This window comes from Hemiscyllium ocellatum, chromosome 24, assembly GCF_020745735.1.
Source record: "Hemiscyllium ocellatum isolate sHemOce1 chromosome 24, sHemOce1.pat.X.cur, whole genome shotgun sequence".
Classification (NCBI taxonomy): domain Eukaryota; kingdom Metazoa; phylum Chordata; class Chondrichthyes; order Orectolobiformes; family Hemiscylliidae; genus Hemiscyllium; species Hemiscyllium ocellatum.
The window spans coordinates 28,496,757-28,515,829 of record NC_083424.1 but is presented as its reverse complement, the minus strand read 5'-3'; the positions used below and the strand labels follow the sequence as shown (position 1 = coordinate 28,515,829).

General features: G+C 39.6%; 1 protein-coding gene across 5 annotated transcripts in view; it reads left to right on the top strand.

Annotated features, from left to right (window-relative positions):
* Positions 1 to 19,073, top strand: part of LOC132827125 (lysine-specific demethylase 2B-like) — a 219,067-nt gene that overhangs the window by 5,736 nt on the left and 194,258 nt on the right. For 3 of the 5 annotated variants that reach the window (XM_060843632.1, XM_060843630.1, XM_060843629.1), the window contains exons 2-3: positions 16,608 to 16,746; positions 17,567 to 17,645. In XM_060843632.1, the coding sequence (XP_060699615.1) occupies positions 16,608 to 16,746; positions 17,567 to 17,645 (218 nt within the window). Of the gene's footprint in view, positions 1 to 14,488; positions 15,047 to 16,607; positions 16,747 to 17,566; positions 17,646 to 19,073 lie in introns of those variants that run through there. The other 2 variants (XM_060843635.1, XM_060843631.1) reach the window with 2 other exon arrangements.

Genomic DNA, 19,073 nt, shown 5'->3' with positions numbered 1-19,073 from the left:
GTCTAGATTGGGTTGGGATATCTGGTTGGCATCGACGGGTTGGACCGAAGGGTCTGTTTCCATGCTGTACATCTCTATGACTCTAGTGTTTGTATCAGGTTTTTTAACATGGAAATTAAACTTTTCCAAGAATTTCTACAAGTACTTTGGTCAGATCCATTCTGGTTGGAGAGTATTATATATAAATATAGAGTATCTGACGGTTTCCTTAATCCTCCCCAATTCACCATTGTCCATGTGTGCCAAATCTGGTGTAAATTATAGTCATCCAACAGGTCCATGACTTGAATTCTGATATGTTCTGTGCTAGGGCAAAAATAAGTTTTTTGTTAATAAAAAGGTGTATGATTCTACTTTTTTGTAGAAGCTGAAAGAACTTCAGATTCCGGATTTACGAGCTTCAGAATTTTTGAACTAGTATGTGCTTGATAGAAAAAAGAAAAGATTTTAAAAAATCTTACATTTGTATAACGCATTGAATGCTCTTCAGCCAAATATTTCTGAAGCATAGTCACTATTGTAGGAAATGCTGAAGTGTGCATTACATTCTGAAAGTATGCATAGAATTCCATCCAACTTGAGCTTTGAGTTAGAGATGGCTCATAAAAAATTTTGATTTGCGCTAGATTTTCTTTTGAATTTGTCTGCACCTAATTTGCACATAGCAAGGTTTCATAAAGAAAAATGCGGTGACCAAATAACCTGTGTTTAGAGATGTTTATTGAGGCATACAAGTTGTCCAGAATACCCTGGTCTTAATTGAATAAAATCATGGGATCCTGTGGATTTGGAGATGCCGGTGTTGGGCCGGAGTGTACAAAGTTAAAAATCAGACAACACAACTGTTATAATTCAACAATGCTTCCAATTAAACCCATGGGATCCTGTGTCCAGCTGAGAGGGTAGACATGACCTTGATTTTAAAATCTTACCTCTTAAGATTGTAGCACCAACTGTGCGTTGCTCCACCATAACTTCATTAAACTGCCAGTCTAAATTATATGCTCACGTTTCTGTAGTGGGATTTAAATCCAGAACCTTATGATTTGAATGTATGCTACCACTTATCCAAGACTCGCAGTATAGTACTGTTCCTTGTGGAACTGAGTCAAAGGTATCTTTGTGTCTGTGCACATATGCAAATTTGTTGCACACATACAGTTTTATTTGGCTATATGATATTCATGTTGGGAAATGTTCAGGATTGTCTAATTGCTCTTAATGAGTCATAGACAGAAAGTAGATCTTTAAGACAGTCCATCAGTAATCAGATGCTAGATTTAATTAATTATTAGAATATGATCAACTGTGGAGCCATAACTTGTTCAGAGTTTGCCATTAAATAGCAAGATGAAACTGTCTCTTGAATATGCCAATTGCAATTGTATTTATGTGATTTAATCTGAAAGTTACAAAAATATGCAAAACTGATAGTATAACTACACTCTGTTGACCAAGAAATGGAAAAGGTTTTTAACTTTAGATTTAGTTTCGTTTTCATAACGTGTTCTTGGCTGAGTTCATCCTGCTTTGTCTTCTTTTTATGCTTGGAACAAGCCAAAGGCTAGATGTGTATGTCCAGGGATTGGTCAGATGGGCGATAGATTAGGGTTTCCTGCCTGAGCCACACTGATCCCTGTTTGAATGGTTTTGATGTTTACCATAATTTGTTTCAATACATTTCCATGTGCTTTATCTGAGTTGTGAATTGTATATTAAAGAAGCCCATGACATAGATTTCACTCTTTGAGGTGAATTGAATTTATTATCAAGTCATAGTATAAAGTACATTGAAAATCTGCTATGAAAAGTAATTGGTGCTCTCAGTTGGTTTACATTGTTTTGTAAGTGTGGACGTCCATAATCAGAGTTTCAGGTAGGTCCTCAATATTTTCAAAAAGTCATATTTAAATAAATAGAGGTAGTCTTTACAAATAGCTGGGGATGTAAATCAATAAGGAGGAATAATCTTTTACTGACTAATGTTTTGTGGTACCATGTAGATGTGGCATCAGGTTTAGACAAGCTTTTTGACACAGTACCTATTGAGCAGGTCAAGATCAAACTACAATATTCCTCTAGAATTATTGTAATCAGAAATAAATCTCATTCAGCAAGGGCAAAGGAGTACTCAAGACTAATTTTTTTTAATGTCATAACAGAAAACAGATTGTCTGATCATTTATATGAAGCACTTTGGGATGGTCTAAAGATGTGAATCATTGTCATATTGTACAGAAGAAGGCCATGCTGCTCTTCATGCATGGGCCACTCTGTAGAAGAGCTGACCAATTAGTTCCATTCTTTCCGGTTTTTTCAAGTGTATATATTCAATTATCTTTTGAGGATGGGACTCTGGTTCAACCATTCTTTCATGCAGTGCATGAATGATTATCACAACTCAAGGTTGGTTTTCTAGGTTGGCTAGACAGCTGGTTTGTGATGAAGAGTGATTCCAACAGTGTGGCTTCAATTCCTGCACCAGCTGAGGTTACCTTGAAGAAAGGGAACCTTGATCAATGGGCCAATGGGTGAAGGAGTGGCAGATGGAGTTTAATTTCGATAAATGTGAGGTACTGCATTTTGGTAGGGCACATCAGGAAAGGACTTATACACTTAACGCTAAGGTCTTGGGGAGTGTTGCCAAACAAAGAGACCTTGGAGACCAAGGTTCATAGTTCCTTGAAAGTGGAGCCTCAGGTACATAGGATAGTGATCAAGGCAGTTGTCTTTATTGTGCATTGAGTATAGAGTTGGGAGGTCATGGTGTGACTGTACAGGACATCAGTTAGGCCACTTTTGGAATACTTTGTTCAATTCTGGTCTCCCTGCTATAAGAAACATGTTGTGAGACTTGAAAGGGTTCAGAAAAGATATACAAGGATGTTGCAGGGATTGGAGGATTTGAGCTAGAGCTAGAGGATTGGAGGTAGAGGCTGAATAGGCTGGGGCTATTTTCCCTGGAGCATCAGAGGCTGAGGGGTGACCTTAAAGAAATTCATAATATCATGAAAGGTATGAATAGCTAAGCTCTTTTCCCCAGCATAGTGGAGTCCAAAACTAGAGGGCATATGCTTAAGATGAGATGGGAAAGATTTAAAAGGGACAACTTTTTCATGCTGAGGATAGTGCATAAATGGAATGACCTACAAGAGGAAGTGGTGGAGGCTAGTACAATTACCACATTTAAATGGCATCTGGATGGGTATATAAATAGGGAGGGTTTAGAAGGATATGGACCAAATGCTGGCAAATGAAACTAGATTAATTTAGGATATCTGGTTGGCATGGATGAGTTGGACTGAAGGGTTTGTTTCTGATCTATACATCTTTGTGACTCTCCTTCCCAACCTGTCTCCTTACCTAAAGCATGATGACCTGTAGGTTAAACTATCACCAGTCATCTCTCTCTCTCTAATATGACAGCAGCCTTATGGTTCAATAGATTCATCAACTCTTTGCACTAATAGAACTGAAGCTATTATTGTCAGTTTCAATCAAGTAGATCAACTCTGTCTCATCATTAATTATGTGGAGGAGCCGGTGTTGGGCTGGGGTGGACAAAGTTAAAAATCACACAAGACCAACAGGTTTATTTGGAAACACTAGCTATCCGAGCTAGTGTGATTGTTGTGTGATTTTTAACTTTTATCATTAATGATTCAGGGTGGTTTAAGAAAAACCTGTACATATATTTGAAAAATTATGGAAAAAGTGGAGAATGGAACTATTTGGATTACTCTTTTTGTTAGGGTAAGCACAGGCTGGATGGGCAGAATCTACTCATTTGTGGCTTGTGGGAGTTCATGGCTAGACCCATCCTAATTTCCCTGGAGAAGTTAGTAGTGAATTGCCTTCCCGATCACTACAGTCCTTGGCATGTAGGCACACCCACCACACTGAGGGAAGGAGTTCAATGATTGTACTATATTACTGTTCCTTCACCATCACTGGATCACAAAATCAAGATGGCGCATGTCTTGGAGTGGAACTTGCAGGTGGTGGTGTTCATGTGCAGCTGCTACCTTCATGCCTCTAGATGGTAGATGTTACAGGTTTCAAAAGTGCTGTTGAATGAGGTTTGATGTGTGATATTGAGCATAGCCTCCTGCTGTGACTGTAATTCACAGCAGCAGGATAGTGATGTAGACATAACTGCTTCATCAATAACCTTCCCGCCACCAAAAGGTCAGAGTGAGGATGTTTGCTCTGACTGAACAATGTTCAGCATGATTCCTCAGGTACTGAAGCAGTCACACAGCAGATGGACTGCAGTGTTTGAAGAAGGCAGCTCACCACCACCTTCTCAGGGGTAACCAAGGACAGGCAGTAAATGCTGGCCAACCAGCGACATTCACTTCCTACAAATGAAGGATTTAAACAAAAAGGTACTTGGGTTGTAAGATTTGGACTTGGACTATATCAAGGTTTGGACACACACACACACACTGACTACCCACATAAGTGCTGTGATTACGAGAGATTCAAAGGTTAAGAATTCTGTCAGCAATCTACCCCCTGTCTCCCACTGTCTGTCAGGACATGGGGAAGAAAATAAATCAGAAGATAGAAAAGGCATGTAATGATGGCACTATTACAATAATCATCCCAAGGAAAAGAATTTTTGGAAAGACTGAGGTGTAGACACTGCTCCTAGGGGCAGTGACCATGTTATGATAAAATTCACCCTGCAGTTTGAGAGGGAGAAGATGGAATCAAATGTAATGGTATTACAATTGAGTAAAAGTAACTACCAAGACATGAGGGAGGAGCTGGCCAGAGCTGATTGGAAGGAAAGCCTAGCAGGGAGGATGATGGAGCAACAATGACAGGGGTTTCTGGGGGCATTTCAGGAGGCATAGTAGAAATTCATTCCAAGGAAGAAGAAACATACTACGGGTAGGATGAGGCAACCAGGGTTAACAAGGGAAGTTAGGGACAGCACAAAACAAAAGAAAAAGCATACAATGTGGTGAAGATTATTGGGAAGCCAGAGGATCAGAAATGCTTAAAAAAACCAGCAGAGGATAATTTTTTAAAAAAGCAGTGAGAGAGAAGATGAAACAGGTGAGTAAGCTAGCTAATAATATAAAAGAAGAATGCAGGAGTTATTTTTAGATACCTAAAAGGTAAGAGAGAGGTGAGTAGACATTGGATGGCTGGAAAATGAAGCTGATGAAGTAATAATGAGGGAAAAAATGGCAAAGGAACTAAATAAGTACTTTGCATCAGTATTCACAGTGGAAGACATCAGTAGCGTACCAGAAATACAAGAGAATCAGGGAAGAGGTGAATGCAGTGACAATCACTAAAGAGAAAGTGTTGAGGAAGTTGAAAGGTCTGAAGGTGAATACATTACCCAACCCAACCCAACTACACCTGAGTTCTGAAGGAGATAGCTGAGGAGGTGGTAGATTCAGGGAGGGTCCCAAAGGACTGGAGAATATCTAATGTCATCCTTGTTTAAGAAGGAAGGGAGGCAGAAAATCGGAGACTATAGGCCGTTCTTGGTAAGATTTTAGAGCCCATTAAGGGCAACATTGCAGAGTACTTGGAAATGCAAGGTTTGGATGGCTTTATCAAGGGGAGGTCATGCCAGACAAATCTGTTAGAATTCTTTGAGGTGGTAATGAGTGAGTTAGACCAAGGAGAGCCAGTGGGCATGATCTGTTTGGAATTCCAGAAGATCTTTGACAAGGTGCTACACAGATGGATGCTAAATAAGAGCCCATGGTGTTAGGGGTAAGGTAGAGGCATTGATGGGGGCATTGATAGAGAATTTCTCATGGAGTTCTGCATGGGTCTGTGTTCAGTCCACAGCTACTCATGTTATATGTTAACAATTTGGACAAAGGAACTGAAGACATTGTTGTTATGTTTGCAGGTGACACAAAAATAAGTGGAGCGACAGGTAGTGTTGAAGCAGGGAGATTGCAGAAGGATTTGGACAGGCTAGGAGAGTGAGCAAAGAAATAGAAGGTAGAATATAATGTGGAAGGTGTGAGGTTATGTACGTTGGTATGAGGAATAGAGGTGTAGACTATTTTCTAAATGGGCAAAGGCTTTAGAAATTTGAAGCACAATGGGACTTGGGAGTTCTAGTTAAGGATTCTCTTAAGGTTAATATGTGGGTTCAGTTAGCAGTTAGGAAGCAGATATAATGTTAGCATTTGTTTCAAGAGGGCCAGAATAAATACTATTGAGGCTATATAAGGCTCTAGTGAGACTGCATTTGGAATATTGAGAGCTGTTTTGGGCCCTGTTTCTAAGGATGGACGTGCTGGCCTTGGAGGGAACCCAGAGAAAGTTTCCAAGTATGATCCTGGAGCTGAAGGGTTATCATATCAGGAATGTTTGAGTGCTTTGCATTTGTATTCAATGGAGTTTAGAAGAATGAAACTGAGAGCCTGGATATTTTCACGAGTAGGAAAGACTGGTCGAAGATAGATAGGATAGTGAAGAAGGCATTTAATATGCTTTCCTTTATTGGTCAGCGGTTTGAGTAGAGGAGTTGGGAGGTCATGTTATGGCTGTACAGGATGTGGGTTAGGTCAATTTTGGTATATTGTGTGCAATTCTTTCCTCCTATTGGAAGAATGTTATGAAACTTGACAGAGTTCAGAAAAGATATACAAGGACATTGCCAAGATTGGAGCTATAAGGAGAGACTGAGTAGGTTGGGGCTGTTTTCCCTGGAGACTAAGGGGATGATCTAAGAGATTTATAAAATCATGAGGGGCATGGATAGAGTAAATAGACAAGGTCTTTGCCTGAGTTGGAGGAGTTCAGAACTAGAGGGCATAGGTTTAGGGTGAGAGGGGAAAGATATAAAATGGGGCATATATAACTTCTGGGCTTTTGTACTGTACCTCTATTAATAAAGCCAAGAATCCTGTGTATTCTTTTAATCACCTTGCAGAATTGACTTGAAAAGTATTACTACATTTAAGGATTTTTATTTTCTTTTATATTAAATTTGTATTAGAGATCTCCTTGGGGAAATGGTGTGCCCAGTGTGATTCACAAGACTTAAATGTGGCATCAGTAATTCTGAGAAATGTTATTTGGTTGCATAAAAGTCTGTTATAGTAAGGCACACTCAAATTATGCATTGGACAATATACCCTTGAAAGAGTCTGCATGTGCAAAATTTACTTCCTTTGATCATTGTAATCTTATGGATGTAGGTTTGCTCACTGAGCTGGAAGGTTTGTTTTCAGATGTTTCGTCACCATACTAGGTAATATCATCAATGAGCCTCTGGATATGTTACCTAGTAGGGTGACGAAATGTCTGAAAATGAACCTTCCAGCTCAGCGAGCAAACCTACATTCAAAACCTCAACCTGAGCTATAAATCTTCTCAAAACTTGCTATTGTTACCTTATTGCATCCAGAAAAGATTGTTTATTTAAACTTTATGGTATTAAGTAGGAGGAAATTGGCTTCGTTATCACTGTTCACACAAACAGTTTGTGTATGCATTTGAATTTGGAGATTGAGCTACCTTACAAAATGTGTTTTATGATTTTTTTTGATTATTTTAATGCAAACCATATCATACAAAAGATGGAATTAATTAGGAAGTTAGAGCTATCTTGAATCATACTCAATGCAACTTGGTCTCTGATATGACATTTGAACCTGGAAACTTGTTTGTTATTGAAGGATAGGTGTTCTTCTGATTAATACTTCTAATGGTATTCTGCTTAAGGGCAAAAAGAGATACTACTTGTGAATCACGTACATTATTGATTATTAAAGGTTGCAGAAGTGGTTGATGGGGGTTGATCGTAGGCAGGTGGATTGATTAACTAGATTGGCTAAAAGAGTGATTGGTTGTTCGGACTTAAACTCTGGACTGAGCTAAAGTTCTTATGGTGCAGTGGTAGTGTTTGTGTGTGTGTGGGCCAGGAGACCCACGTTCAAGTCCCAACTGCTCCAGAGATGTGTAATAACATTTCTGAACATGTTGATTAGAAAATATATTTAATACACTACTCAACTTTCATGTAGGGCTGGAGATGGAAAGAAGTTTCTTGTCCAGTCTGTGATGGGAAATAAGTGATGTTGAAGAAAAATGATACTTTACGGATGAAGGCAAGTGGTTTTGTACGCTGTAAGGTTAACTGAAGATTCTGTAAACACACAGAGAAATTAATTGCACGTTCAAAGACTGACCTTGGAAGATGGTTGTTTTTAATCAGGTCCTTTTTCTGGGGTTCATCTGAATTAGCGAAAAGTTTAAAAAGTTGATGTTAACCCCATGGCTAGAGATAAATAGAAGGATACCATGGCAGGTTAAGATGGTCATGAATTTAAGAACGAAAAACAGTACAGCACAGGAAGTTCTTGGTTCAAATTTCATTTATTCTAGGCCATTTTGGAAGGACTGTAAATATGTGGAAGAAAGACAGAACCTGTATAAAATAGATTTGCTCATTTTTTCAAAGACTTTTAAAGAATAGTATTGATATCATTTCTGAAGGAAGTCTGTGTATCATTGGGTTGAATCACTGAATATTTAGCCCAAGTGAGTAGAAAAAACTTAGTACATATATAGTAGTTGCAGGCCTGACCTCCTAACTCAAAACTGAATGTCTTGCTCAGAGCCAAAATGACTGGAGGAATGAGATGGAATTAAAATGATTAAGTTATCAAGATATATTCTTCAGAACCTTTTCACAGTTGGTTTGAGATTTACGAGACATTGATTTCTGCAAATACATTGCATTGCTCTGCTTTCTATTGTAACATTTTCACTAATCTTTATGGCTGAATGATCTTTACTTATTAATATATTTGCTAATCTTTCGTTCTAAATGGTCTTTACATTCTTACAGTTGGATACATGAAAGTAACTTTCCTGGTACTATTAGTGTCTTGAAAGCTGATGACCAGGAAGTGCTAATTATTGCCTTCCCTTGATTCACTGCAACAACATGCCATATTTCGCATTCTCTGTCATCTGTTAGTGAAGCAACGATTGGAAAATTGAATAGGCGAAATACAATTTTAAGTGACTAACGTTTTTATTAAAATAAATAGATTTTTTCTTTGCTTCCATAAAAATAAAACTGTTTCTACATGAATATAAATTATCCTATCTCATATAGTTCAATCCAACAATGTCCCCTTACTGATACATCTGTGCTAGTTCATAGCTTCCATAACTGAAAATTTTCCAAAAAGTGAATACATTAGTGCTTTAAGATATGATTCAGTATTTTGATCTTTGAAATGAGCAGTGGAGGTAAAGTTAGTTTTGTAATTAATGCTATTCTATGAGAACATTTATTGTCATAAGATTAAGATAAATTCATGAAATACAAGTTATGAAATTGAAATACACCATGTAAATGTCGATAATGAACCCCACATGGAAATAGCACAGTCCAAAGATATGTGCAGGTTGAGTGGATTCGCCATGCTCAATTGCCCATAGTGTCCTGGGATATGCAGGCTAGGTGGATTAGCCCTAGAAGATGCAGGTTACTGGAATAGGGTAGGGGGTGGGTCTGGGTGGGATGGTCCTTGGAGAATCAGTGTGGACTCAAAAGGACTGAATGGCCTGTTTCCACACTCTTAGGATTCAATGACAGCAAAAGCAGCCAATATACTCTTGAGTGGAACCTTTGATGATCATCACTAGGAATGACTTGATAGAATTACTGTTGACTTAAACTGGCCAACTCTTGAAGCACATCTGCCAGACTGCATCTGTGGCAGGTGGTAAGGGAATCACCATAAAGAAAAACCCTACTTAAGCTCACCCTCACCAACGTTTCTGCTGCACAGTTATTTATGCATGAAAGTATTAGTAAAAGGAACAACCTCAAAATATTTATGGAAATAAAATGCCAATTGCTGTTTACAGTTACTGCACACCAAGGGGATTTTCCATTGTTTTGATGTACCATTGTGCAATATGGGATGGATTCAGATGCTGCAGCTTAGAATGGGTATCTAAGGACTAACAGCAGGAACAAAATTGTAAAAGAGCAAAGCAGAAGCTGCATCAAGTGTACCTAACAATGAGGTACCAGTCTGCTGAAACCAGAAGTACATGTGTGTTTAACTGCAGAAGAAGCATACTGCAGACAAAGTTAAATAATGCCACAGCCAATTAATCAGACCAAAGATCTGAATTCCTGCTACATCCAGTTGTAATGCACAACTAAAACAAGGAGGTTTCATGAACATCCCCAAGTTCAGTGATGGCAGAGCTCAGCACCCAAATACAAAAGATATGACTGAAGCATTTACAATCATCTGGATGCTTCTTTTCAGTCTCCTTCTTCATCAAGATAACATTCTTCAACTATGATGTAGAAGAGCCGGTGTTGGATTGGGGTGGACAAAGTTAAAAATCACCCAACACCAGGTGCTTTGTGAGTGCTTCCAAATAAACTTGTTGGACTATAACCTAGTATTGTGTGATTTTTAATTTTCTTCAACTAATTTAACTCACTCCATGTGATATGAAAAACACAATGCACAAGATGCAGGAAAGGATATGAGCACTGACTATGTCCAGCTAGAACAGTGAAGATGTGCTCCAGAACTAGCAATACCTCTTGCAAAACTGTTCTAGTACAGTTCAATAATAGCACTTATTCGATGATTGGAAAACTACCCAGTTGTGTTCTTGTCCACAAAAATCTAGAAAATGCAATTGACCAGTGGTTGCTTCTTTGGTCTACTTGCAATCATGAGCAAATTATGGATGTTGTCCATGGCAGGATCTTGCAGAACTTCCCCTATTGTTCCAGACAGGAGGGAGAGGTGAATTCTGTTATTTCATTGTCCTCCCAATCTGTCCATAAGTAAGAGTTTTTATATTTAAAAAATCTTAAATTGGGTCATTTGTGTTCACCCTGAGAAACCCTCTGTGAAGTCCTATTTTAAAATGACCTGCAGCAAACTGTTTAGGATTAAGCCAAAAGTATAATTTTTCATGCATTCAAATTTGGGGATAATTCTTGGAGTGTATGATCACAAGCGCACAATCAAGCATACAAGGAAGAGAAGAAAGGAAAATGTTTACAATTAAGAATAGTTTAAATCATTTCACATGATTTTTGATGGTGTCCAGAGGTCAGTGTCCCAATGAAAGCTCCTTTCCATAGGCATTCATTCTCTGATGGGTACAGTTGGCGGAAGTTACATAATTCCTTTTAAAATAGGCCTCTTATGAAACAGAGGCAATGTCCCAACCTCTGGGCCTGGAAGCCTGGGTTCAAGTCACACCTGCTTCAGAGATGTGTAATTTCTGAACAGATTGGTTAAAAAAATATCTAATTCCTTTTAAACTTGATGAAGGCACAATGAGTTGAGATTGGTGCTCACTTTTCCAGCAGGTACAAAATCTCTTCTGGAACAAAATTTCAGTTGGGAAGTTGGGTGACAGATAGACTTAACTGAGCTAAGAATTAGGCTGTGGTCACCAGTGAGATTCTAAGCAGACTTGATGTTACTAACAAACTTCTTTTCAAACTGAAGCAAGGCAGTCCAGAAATTGAAATTAATCCAAAGATGTGCACATCAGGTGAATTGGCCGTGATAAATTGCCCATAATGTTAGGTGCATTAGTTAGGGGGTAGGGGAATGGGTCTTGGTGGGTTACTCCTCGGAGGTTTGGTGTGGACTTGTTGGGCCGAAGGGCCTGTTTCCAGGGAATCTAATCTAAAAAAAGTTTTTCTTTCGGAGACCAGGATTTTATCGTGTGACAGGGTTCCTTAATGAAGTAAGTTATAAAGTAGTACATGTATAACTACTGCTTTCTGTCTCTAGTTTGAACCATTTTTCATTTTTATGAGATTAGTGGTGAACTGTTGAGTGTTATTTCAGGCATAAGAGCTTCAATCGCTCTGCTTTGTTCTGAACTTGCTGGGGGAGACATCACGTGTACTGATCTTTGTGATTCACACGATACAAGGGTGTGACGATGCTGTGGCTTTAAGAGATATGTTTGGTTCTGGTTTCTTTTAAAGTGAGATTGTGGGACAGGTGATGAGCAGTCTGTGAGAAGGTAAACAACTTGTGAGGCCTTGGGTTATTCTTTTAAAACATTAGAACCATAGAAACAGCTTGAGTGGGTGATGTCAAACTCTCACAGAACAAGGACTTTTGGTTAGCTTTCAGCAGTTGCTCTTGGGGAGTTGAAGAAGTGGAAACTATTTTTCTCTCTCTTGATTACAGCCAAAAGGTGGGGGGTTCTGTTCTTCGGCTGCCGGATTGGAAGTGAGACAAATCTGTTTTTCTGAATATGCCTTTTGCAAAGGGTGTTTGAGATGTTACTATTTTAAACAGTTAATTAGTCTTAGTTACTTTAAGATATTATTCTGTTAAGTTCTTTGACAGTTATTCGAAGTTCTTTTTTTCTTTTATTGTATTTTAACAATTGCGTTTGAATAAATTGTTTTGCTTATTGTTGAGTCGTTTGACCAATCGAATTGCATGTGGAACACAGTATTGACATTTACCTTTTAAAATAAGAAAATGTTGGGTCTACACTACCTTCTTAATATATTTTGAGGGGCTCCGGTCTACTTCATAACAGATTGGGGGCTCATCCGGGATCAAAACCTCTAATTTCATCTTGAGTTTAGGATTATTGGATTTAAAGGCAGCACGTGCTAAGTGTTAATATGTTTTGTTTTGGGTGTTGAATTCAGTTGGTTGAACAAGGGTGTGCCTTGTGTCGTAATGGCTCTTTTAATGACTTAAGAGGTTCCTGGAGGTGGAAGGAGTCACTTGAGGAGTTTCACAGAATATGAGCAAGGCAAAGCTTTTGGAATTGGCAGACCAGCTAGGATTGGGATTGCCTTTGTCTATGCAAAAACAGGAAGTAATTGCAGCAATAGGTCAACATTTATGATTATTGGAAATACCATTGGAATCTTTGGAAATTGGTAAAATTCAATGCAAATGAGGCAGCTTGAATTAGAGGCAAAAGAAAAGGAAAGAATAGCTCTGGCAAAACAAAAATAAAATGCATTTCAGATAAATCTTTTTCATTTCAACCAGCAGCCCTGAAAGAGGAGCCCAGCTTTTAGCTGTAATCAAGAGAGGGAAAAATAGCTTCCATTTCTTCGGGACCCTGACAGCAATTGCTGAAAGCTAACCAAAGTCCTTGATCTGTGAGAATTTGACCACAGCCACATGGGCTGCTTCTATCGTTCCATATTCAAACCCAAGGCACTCACAAGTTGCTTGTCTTTTCATAGGCTGCTTAGCTTCTGCCCCCCAAAAGAAACCAGGACAAAATACACCTCTTAAAGCTACACCATAGTCACAGGGACATGACATACCAGGAGGACTGACTAGAACCCTTCCGGAAATTGTGGTCCGTTTGCTTCATGTGATTGCTAGTGGCCATGTCTTAGTCCAGGGGAAAAAAATAAACTTAAACAAAGTACAGCTTTTAAAACAATTTATGATCTCTCCTGTATCTTGGACATGACACTTGCATTTAACCTGCTTATTAATATTCAGTTTGGCTTCCACCTAAATGTCAGATTTCATTGGTCCCGATTTTGGCCTTAACTCCACCCTCTTGCTTCTTTTGGACATAGTGTGTGGGAGAAGTAAGACCTGCAGAACATTCACTATTTGCATTTTAGGTGTCCTTGGACCAAAAACTTAACTGAACCGGCCACATAAATATTATGGCTACGACAGCAGGTGAGAAGCTGAAAAACATGGAGCAAGTAATTCAATACCCGACTCCCCAAACCTTTCCAATACGTACATTGCCTAAGTTAGAATGTGCACTTGCTTGGAACAGCGAAGTTCTAACAAGTCTTAATTATGCAAGACAAAGCAGCCTGCTTGTTTGACTATGCTTGCAACATGAGTTATTTCCAAGATGAATTGCACCAACTCGCCAGTGTTACCTCCACAACACCTCCCAAACGCATGACTATTCTAGAAAAACAAACGAGCAAGCAAACACTTATGAACATTACTACGTACAAGACCCAAGGCACGCATCATCTTGACTTGGATATTGTCATTCGTTCATTGTTGGGTTAATGTCGTGAGGGAGTAACATGGATGCAGCAGTTCAGTAAAACAACTTGCTACTGTACCACTTATTTTAGGACAATTAATGGTGGACAATAAATGCTGGTGCTACCTAAATTTCGCGATTAAAACTAAGTTTGAAGGCAGCAAACGAGCAATATTGAGTGAGCCTCTGACAGTTAAGAATGTAAGAGCCTTATTGAATATATTAACGTTCGTAGAGAATAGCCATTTGACGAGGGGCTGTTCTATTGTGGAAAGATCAAAAATTTCAGATCCAATGTAACATTAATAGGTAACCCAGTACTGGAGATATTATTGACCTCAAACCGGCTAGTAGGAATCGATGGTGTTCAGTATTTCTCGCTGTCCTTCCTCGGGGTGTGCATTTGTGAAAGATCGCGCGACACGGCATTGACTATCAGCTAGGGTGGAGACAGGACTTGCGAAGGAAAAGGGCTCTTCCGGGTGGGCAGTGGAAGCCCTGGTACTCTGCTGCTGTTTTGTGGACGAGAGGGCCCGTTCCGGAGTCGGAGGGTTGCCTGTCTAACATTATGATTGCAGGGAAGTGGTGCAAGCGGCGCTGTGCGTGCGTGGCGTGCGGCTCTGCATCGCAACAATCCGTCGCTGCAAAACTGCGGGGAACACGCATTCCCTCCCCCCCCCATACAATCTATAATGGGGGGGGGGGGGGCGTAGGTGCATTTTAATAACCTGCAAGGCGGGAAGAGCATTTAATTATTATTTTAATTTTTGCACATTTGGGGTGCACGGAAAGAAAAATTCCCGATTTTTTTTAATTGGACAGGGGCTAACGACGTGACGTAAGGTGTTTTCTGGCTTTTGGAAGTGTATGACGTCATATGCAATAGAGTCCTATAGAAAAATGGTGTCTTTTTACACGGGCTGTAGAGTGACTGAAAGTTATTTGGATTCACAAAATCCTGGGTGATGCATTGGTGATTTAGAGTAATGCTATCTCAAAAATGGATGTAGAGAAAGATTCTGGACGAAGATTGGTCTGTAGTTTTTTGTAACGTAACGAGTTTTTATGCCATATTAAAAAGACAGGATTTATGCAGCTACTAGTGATATGGAGGGGAGCAGTCACCGTGTGACTGGAGCTGAAATGGCCTCGTTTGTTTTTATTTTGGGGTGTGAAAGGCTAGTGACTTCCTGTTTTAAGTCTGAAGATGAGTGAAAATGGGAGGGTGTGTGTGCTGTGGGGGAGGCTTTTATTTTTAAAATGCGTTTTGTTTTCAATTTCTCTCGTTTATTATTTTTTTATTTTGTCCTATGGTCACGGGTTTCCCCCTCCTCCTCCCGCCCCAAGCTGTGGGGGAAGTGGCTGGAGTGAGTGGGTCTGGTGTGTTTACAGTGTCTGCGGGAGGAAGCGCTGCTTCCCGCTGGCCGCCTTCCATCCTACAACCCAGGCTCGACGGCCTAGTTTCTCCCCCCTTCCCCGCCCACCCCTCAAGCTTTTTCATCCATTCATTCCCCCCACCCCCAGCCCCGAATCTCCTGCCCTCACCTTTCCTCCGAGTGAGTGTTTTTTTTAAAAAGGGGAAAAATAAGACAGGCTAGAAAGCCCAAAATCGAACGACTGTGTTTGTGCTTTTCAAACTCGGTCTCGTATTCGCTTGAATCGGACGCCTAGCGACGAGAGATCTGGCACGAAACAAAATGTTGTCCCTGTTTACAAAACCCTTGCGCTTTTTTTTAAAAAAAAGTTTTTTTTCCCCTTAGAAACGAGGAACCTGAAACTTCCACTTCGCCATTTGATTTCTGTTTTTGCATGATAGCTCATCCACCCTCATTTGCACATGTAATAGTATTAAAATAATTCAGTATTATTCAAATTTTAACGTTGCTGTGTGCAAAGTTCGCCTCGAGTTTGCCTGGACCGGGCTCCCCACTTAGTCGAAGATGGTCAAATCATTAGTGTTTACAGAAGTATTGCAACAAATTCCCACATCATTTGCATCGAGGTTTCACGTTAAGATTTGATCTCTTCTCGGACTTGAACAAATGTCCAATAATATAACAGCAGGTCTGAAAAGTGCTGAATTCAGCGGGAGCCTAATGCAAACTATATACAAAATCATGCTTTAAAAACTGGACCACGTTATGAAATTGTTTCAACCATTGCAGTTTTTTGTGATCTTAAGGAAAGAAAATGCACATAAACACGTTTAAATTGCAAATCTATGAAAGGACCGCGGTGGGATGGCTGTCATTAAAATACGAGTCGTAAATTTCTTTAAATTGATCGATTTATCAGGTCGATTTATGATGTTAAAAAGATACTTCCAATTCATCATCCGAGTACTTAGTACAATACTAGTGTTTGTATATGAAGTACGTCCTGTTGCAACATTCAATGCGTGCGTCCCATATGCAAATATAAACTTTGGTCGTGTTGATACTGATCAAAATAAGTACACATTCATAAAGTTAAATTTAATACCTAGCCAGTACACAAATACGATGTTTCATTATGAAATCTATTTTTTTTGAAATGGCTGCGGATTCAACACTGGTGTAGCGTTACATATAGGTCTGGTTCTGTTCTGTTTATAGCGCACATTTTGTAGAAGGCGGTATGACAATGAGGACCTCTCAGACGATGACATAGCCAGCATGAGGACTTTTGATGTGGAGGAAAAGCTTAGTATTGCCTCATACAATTCAAGTTACGTGCACTTTATGAAAGGAAAAGGTAAGAATTGGAAGAGAGGTGTGTTTTTAAATGTACAGTAAATCCACGTCAAGACTGCGACTGCAGCAGCAGTACTGCAGCTTGCCTGGTCAGTGGGTTCTGTTTGAGTCTCGAATTTCCCGCCGTGAAGGCAGGCTATGACTTCAGAGCTTGACGACTATCGTCATTATCTCATAATCCAAGTCATTTTTTTTGTAACATTTGCTGTGCAACCAATTTCGAAACGAGATGACGTCTGAAACACAGGAAAACAATTTGAAACATTTTACTAAAAAATACAACGGTATGAGAAAGGATAATCGTAATATTATGTATGTGGCTGTGTGGATTGTAAATTTTCCTTAACCTATCCACAAAATAAAATAACTATATATAGACTTGCTGATATCGTTTATTTTTTTTAAAATTAATTTGCATGTTATTGTTATCTGAACCGTCTGTATTTGCAGCAATTGGTCCAACAGGGATTTGGCCAGCGTTACATGAGGATGCGTGGGGGTGGAGGGCGGGAGAACGAATCAAAGCCACTGCCAATTTTTTTTTATATAAAACATGAGGCCGTTAATACAGGTTCAATGGAGAGGCATTGTTAAGTAGCGGCTACATTATTGGTTCTGCGGATTCACATGGAAGAGCTACGTTGATTTTTTTAACTCGGGTTGTTCTGTAAGGGCGCAAATTTAGAATCCTGGGCAAATCCCTGTTCGATCCATCACGATGCCAGCGGTTGCAAATTTTTTTTCGGATTAACTATACTTATTGTTGGGTTGACTTTTCTCGCTTCTCTGCTAAAGTTAAGTTTTGCTGTATGTTGCAACAGATTTTACCCTTGAATATGTGCAGAGAGAGACTATCAAGGTCCCCATTATCTTCAGGGACAAAGATGGTCTAGGAATCAAGTAAGTTTTCTATTAGATACGTTTAGATTTCATTTATTCAGTAATGTTCCTAAACACTGACAGCAAATGCCATCGATATGTCTGTGTTTGGTACATCAGTAACTCTGTTGACCTCATTCATCACCAGATACTGGTTAAAAATACCTTAATCCAGTCTGAGTCTGAGACGTTAACAGAACTATGGTATTCTTTCTCAGCCTACATAATCTCCCTTATGCCCTGAATTCGACGTAGTTCCTGCTGAAAGATATGACATAAGGCCCTTCAAGGTTAGGTTTTTATCATTCACACTCTGGTTTAAATAATTTGATGAATTTCTAGATTAGGCCACATTTCCTGCAGCAAGCGTGCCACATTAGAGCAATAAAGTAACCATGATAACGGCGTTACTGCCGTCAAGGTAGACAATTTTAATCTCCAGTGGCGTATCCTTCCGAGTTAGACGCTTTCAATCCACACAGATAGTCTCATTAACTCTTTTCCCGACCAGGCACATGGAAGAATGCCAAGGGAGATTTAAATACGGGAACTTCTTCACGCCTGTCTATTTTCACCGGAGCCAGCAATCCTAAAAGTTTCACTACTTCTCAGTACTGGAGAAAACTACATCGGGTACACAACACCCTCACACGGATACACATGAGTGTGGCATTTCCCTAATAAAATCAGATTCTGGAGAGGAAAACAGATAACTCCGTGCGTTTTCTCACTGGCATCTTCGGATGTGTCAAAACTAAGCCATGATCCCAGCAGCCTCAATATCCATGTGATTTATCTAATCGAGGCCTGGCGGGGATGGGAGCGGCCACAATTTGACTTAAAACTGAATGAGTAGGCTGGAACGGGTTCTGGCATCCTCTGTCGTAAAAGTTACGGTGCAGATCACCAGTGAGGGGGGGCGGCTGCTATGTGGACTTTAACAAATACTTGTAATCTAGACTGCCGTGGCTCTAGTGATCCTAAATTTGATTTGGGAAAGGATCGTGTCAAAGGCAGTCTACTATCGAAGCGCGCCACTAGGATGTTCGTCTCCCTGACGTGAAAAACCTTGGAACACCCAAGGGGGCCTGAGGTGACACATTCAGCATAGACATTAATTGATGCAGCAAAAAGTTAGTTATTAACATTACATCTCAGCTCCCGAAGGTTTTTTTTTAGTTGAGAATAGTAACAGATAGGGATGATGATCGCTGGCTCACTTATTAAGAAGCACGTTGATCTGGCGCTGAGCTCTGCATTCTGAAGGTGTACCTTTTTATATAAAAAGGAACTCCCAAATAAATAGTCCCTTTTCTAAGTATGGCGATAAATATTACATGGATGTGTTGTTTGATTTCGGACATTTATTTTGAGGATGTAAATGTTGACAAGAACGATTTGCAGAATACATTGACACCAATTTTCTTGATCCATAAAATGGCCCGAATA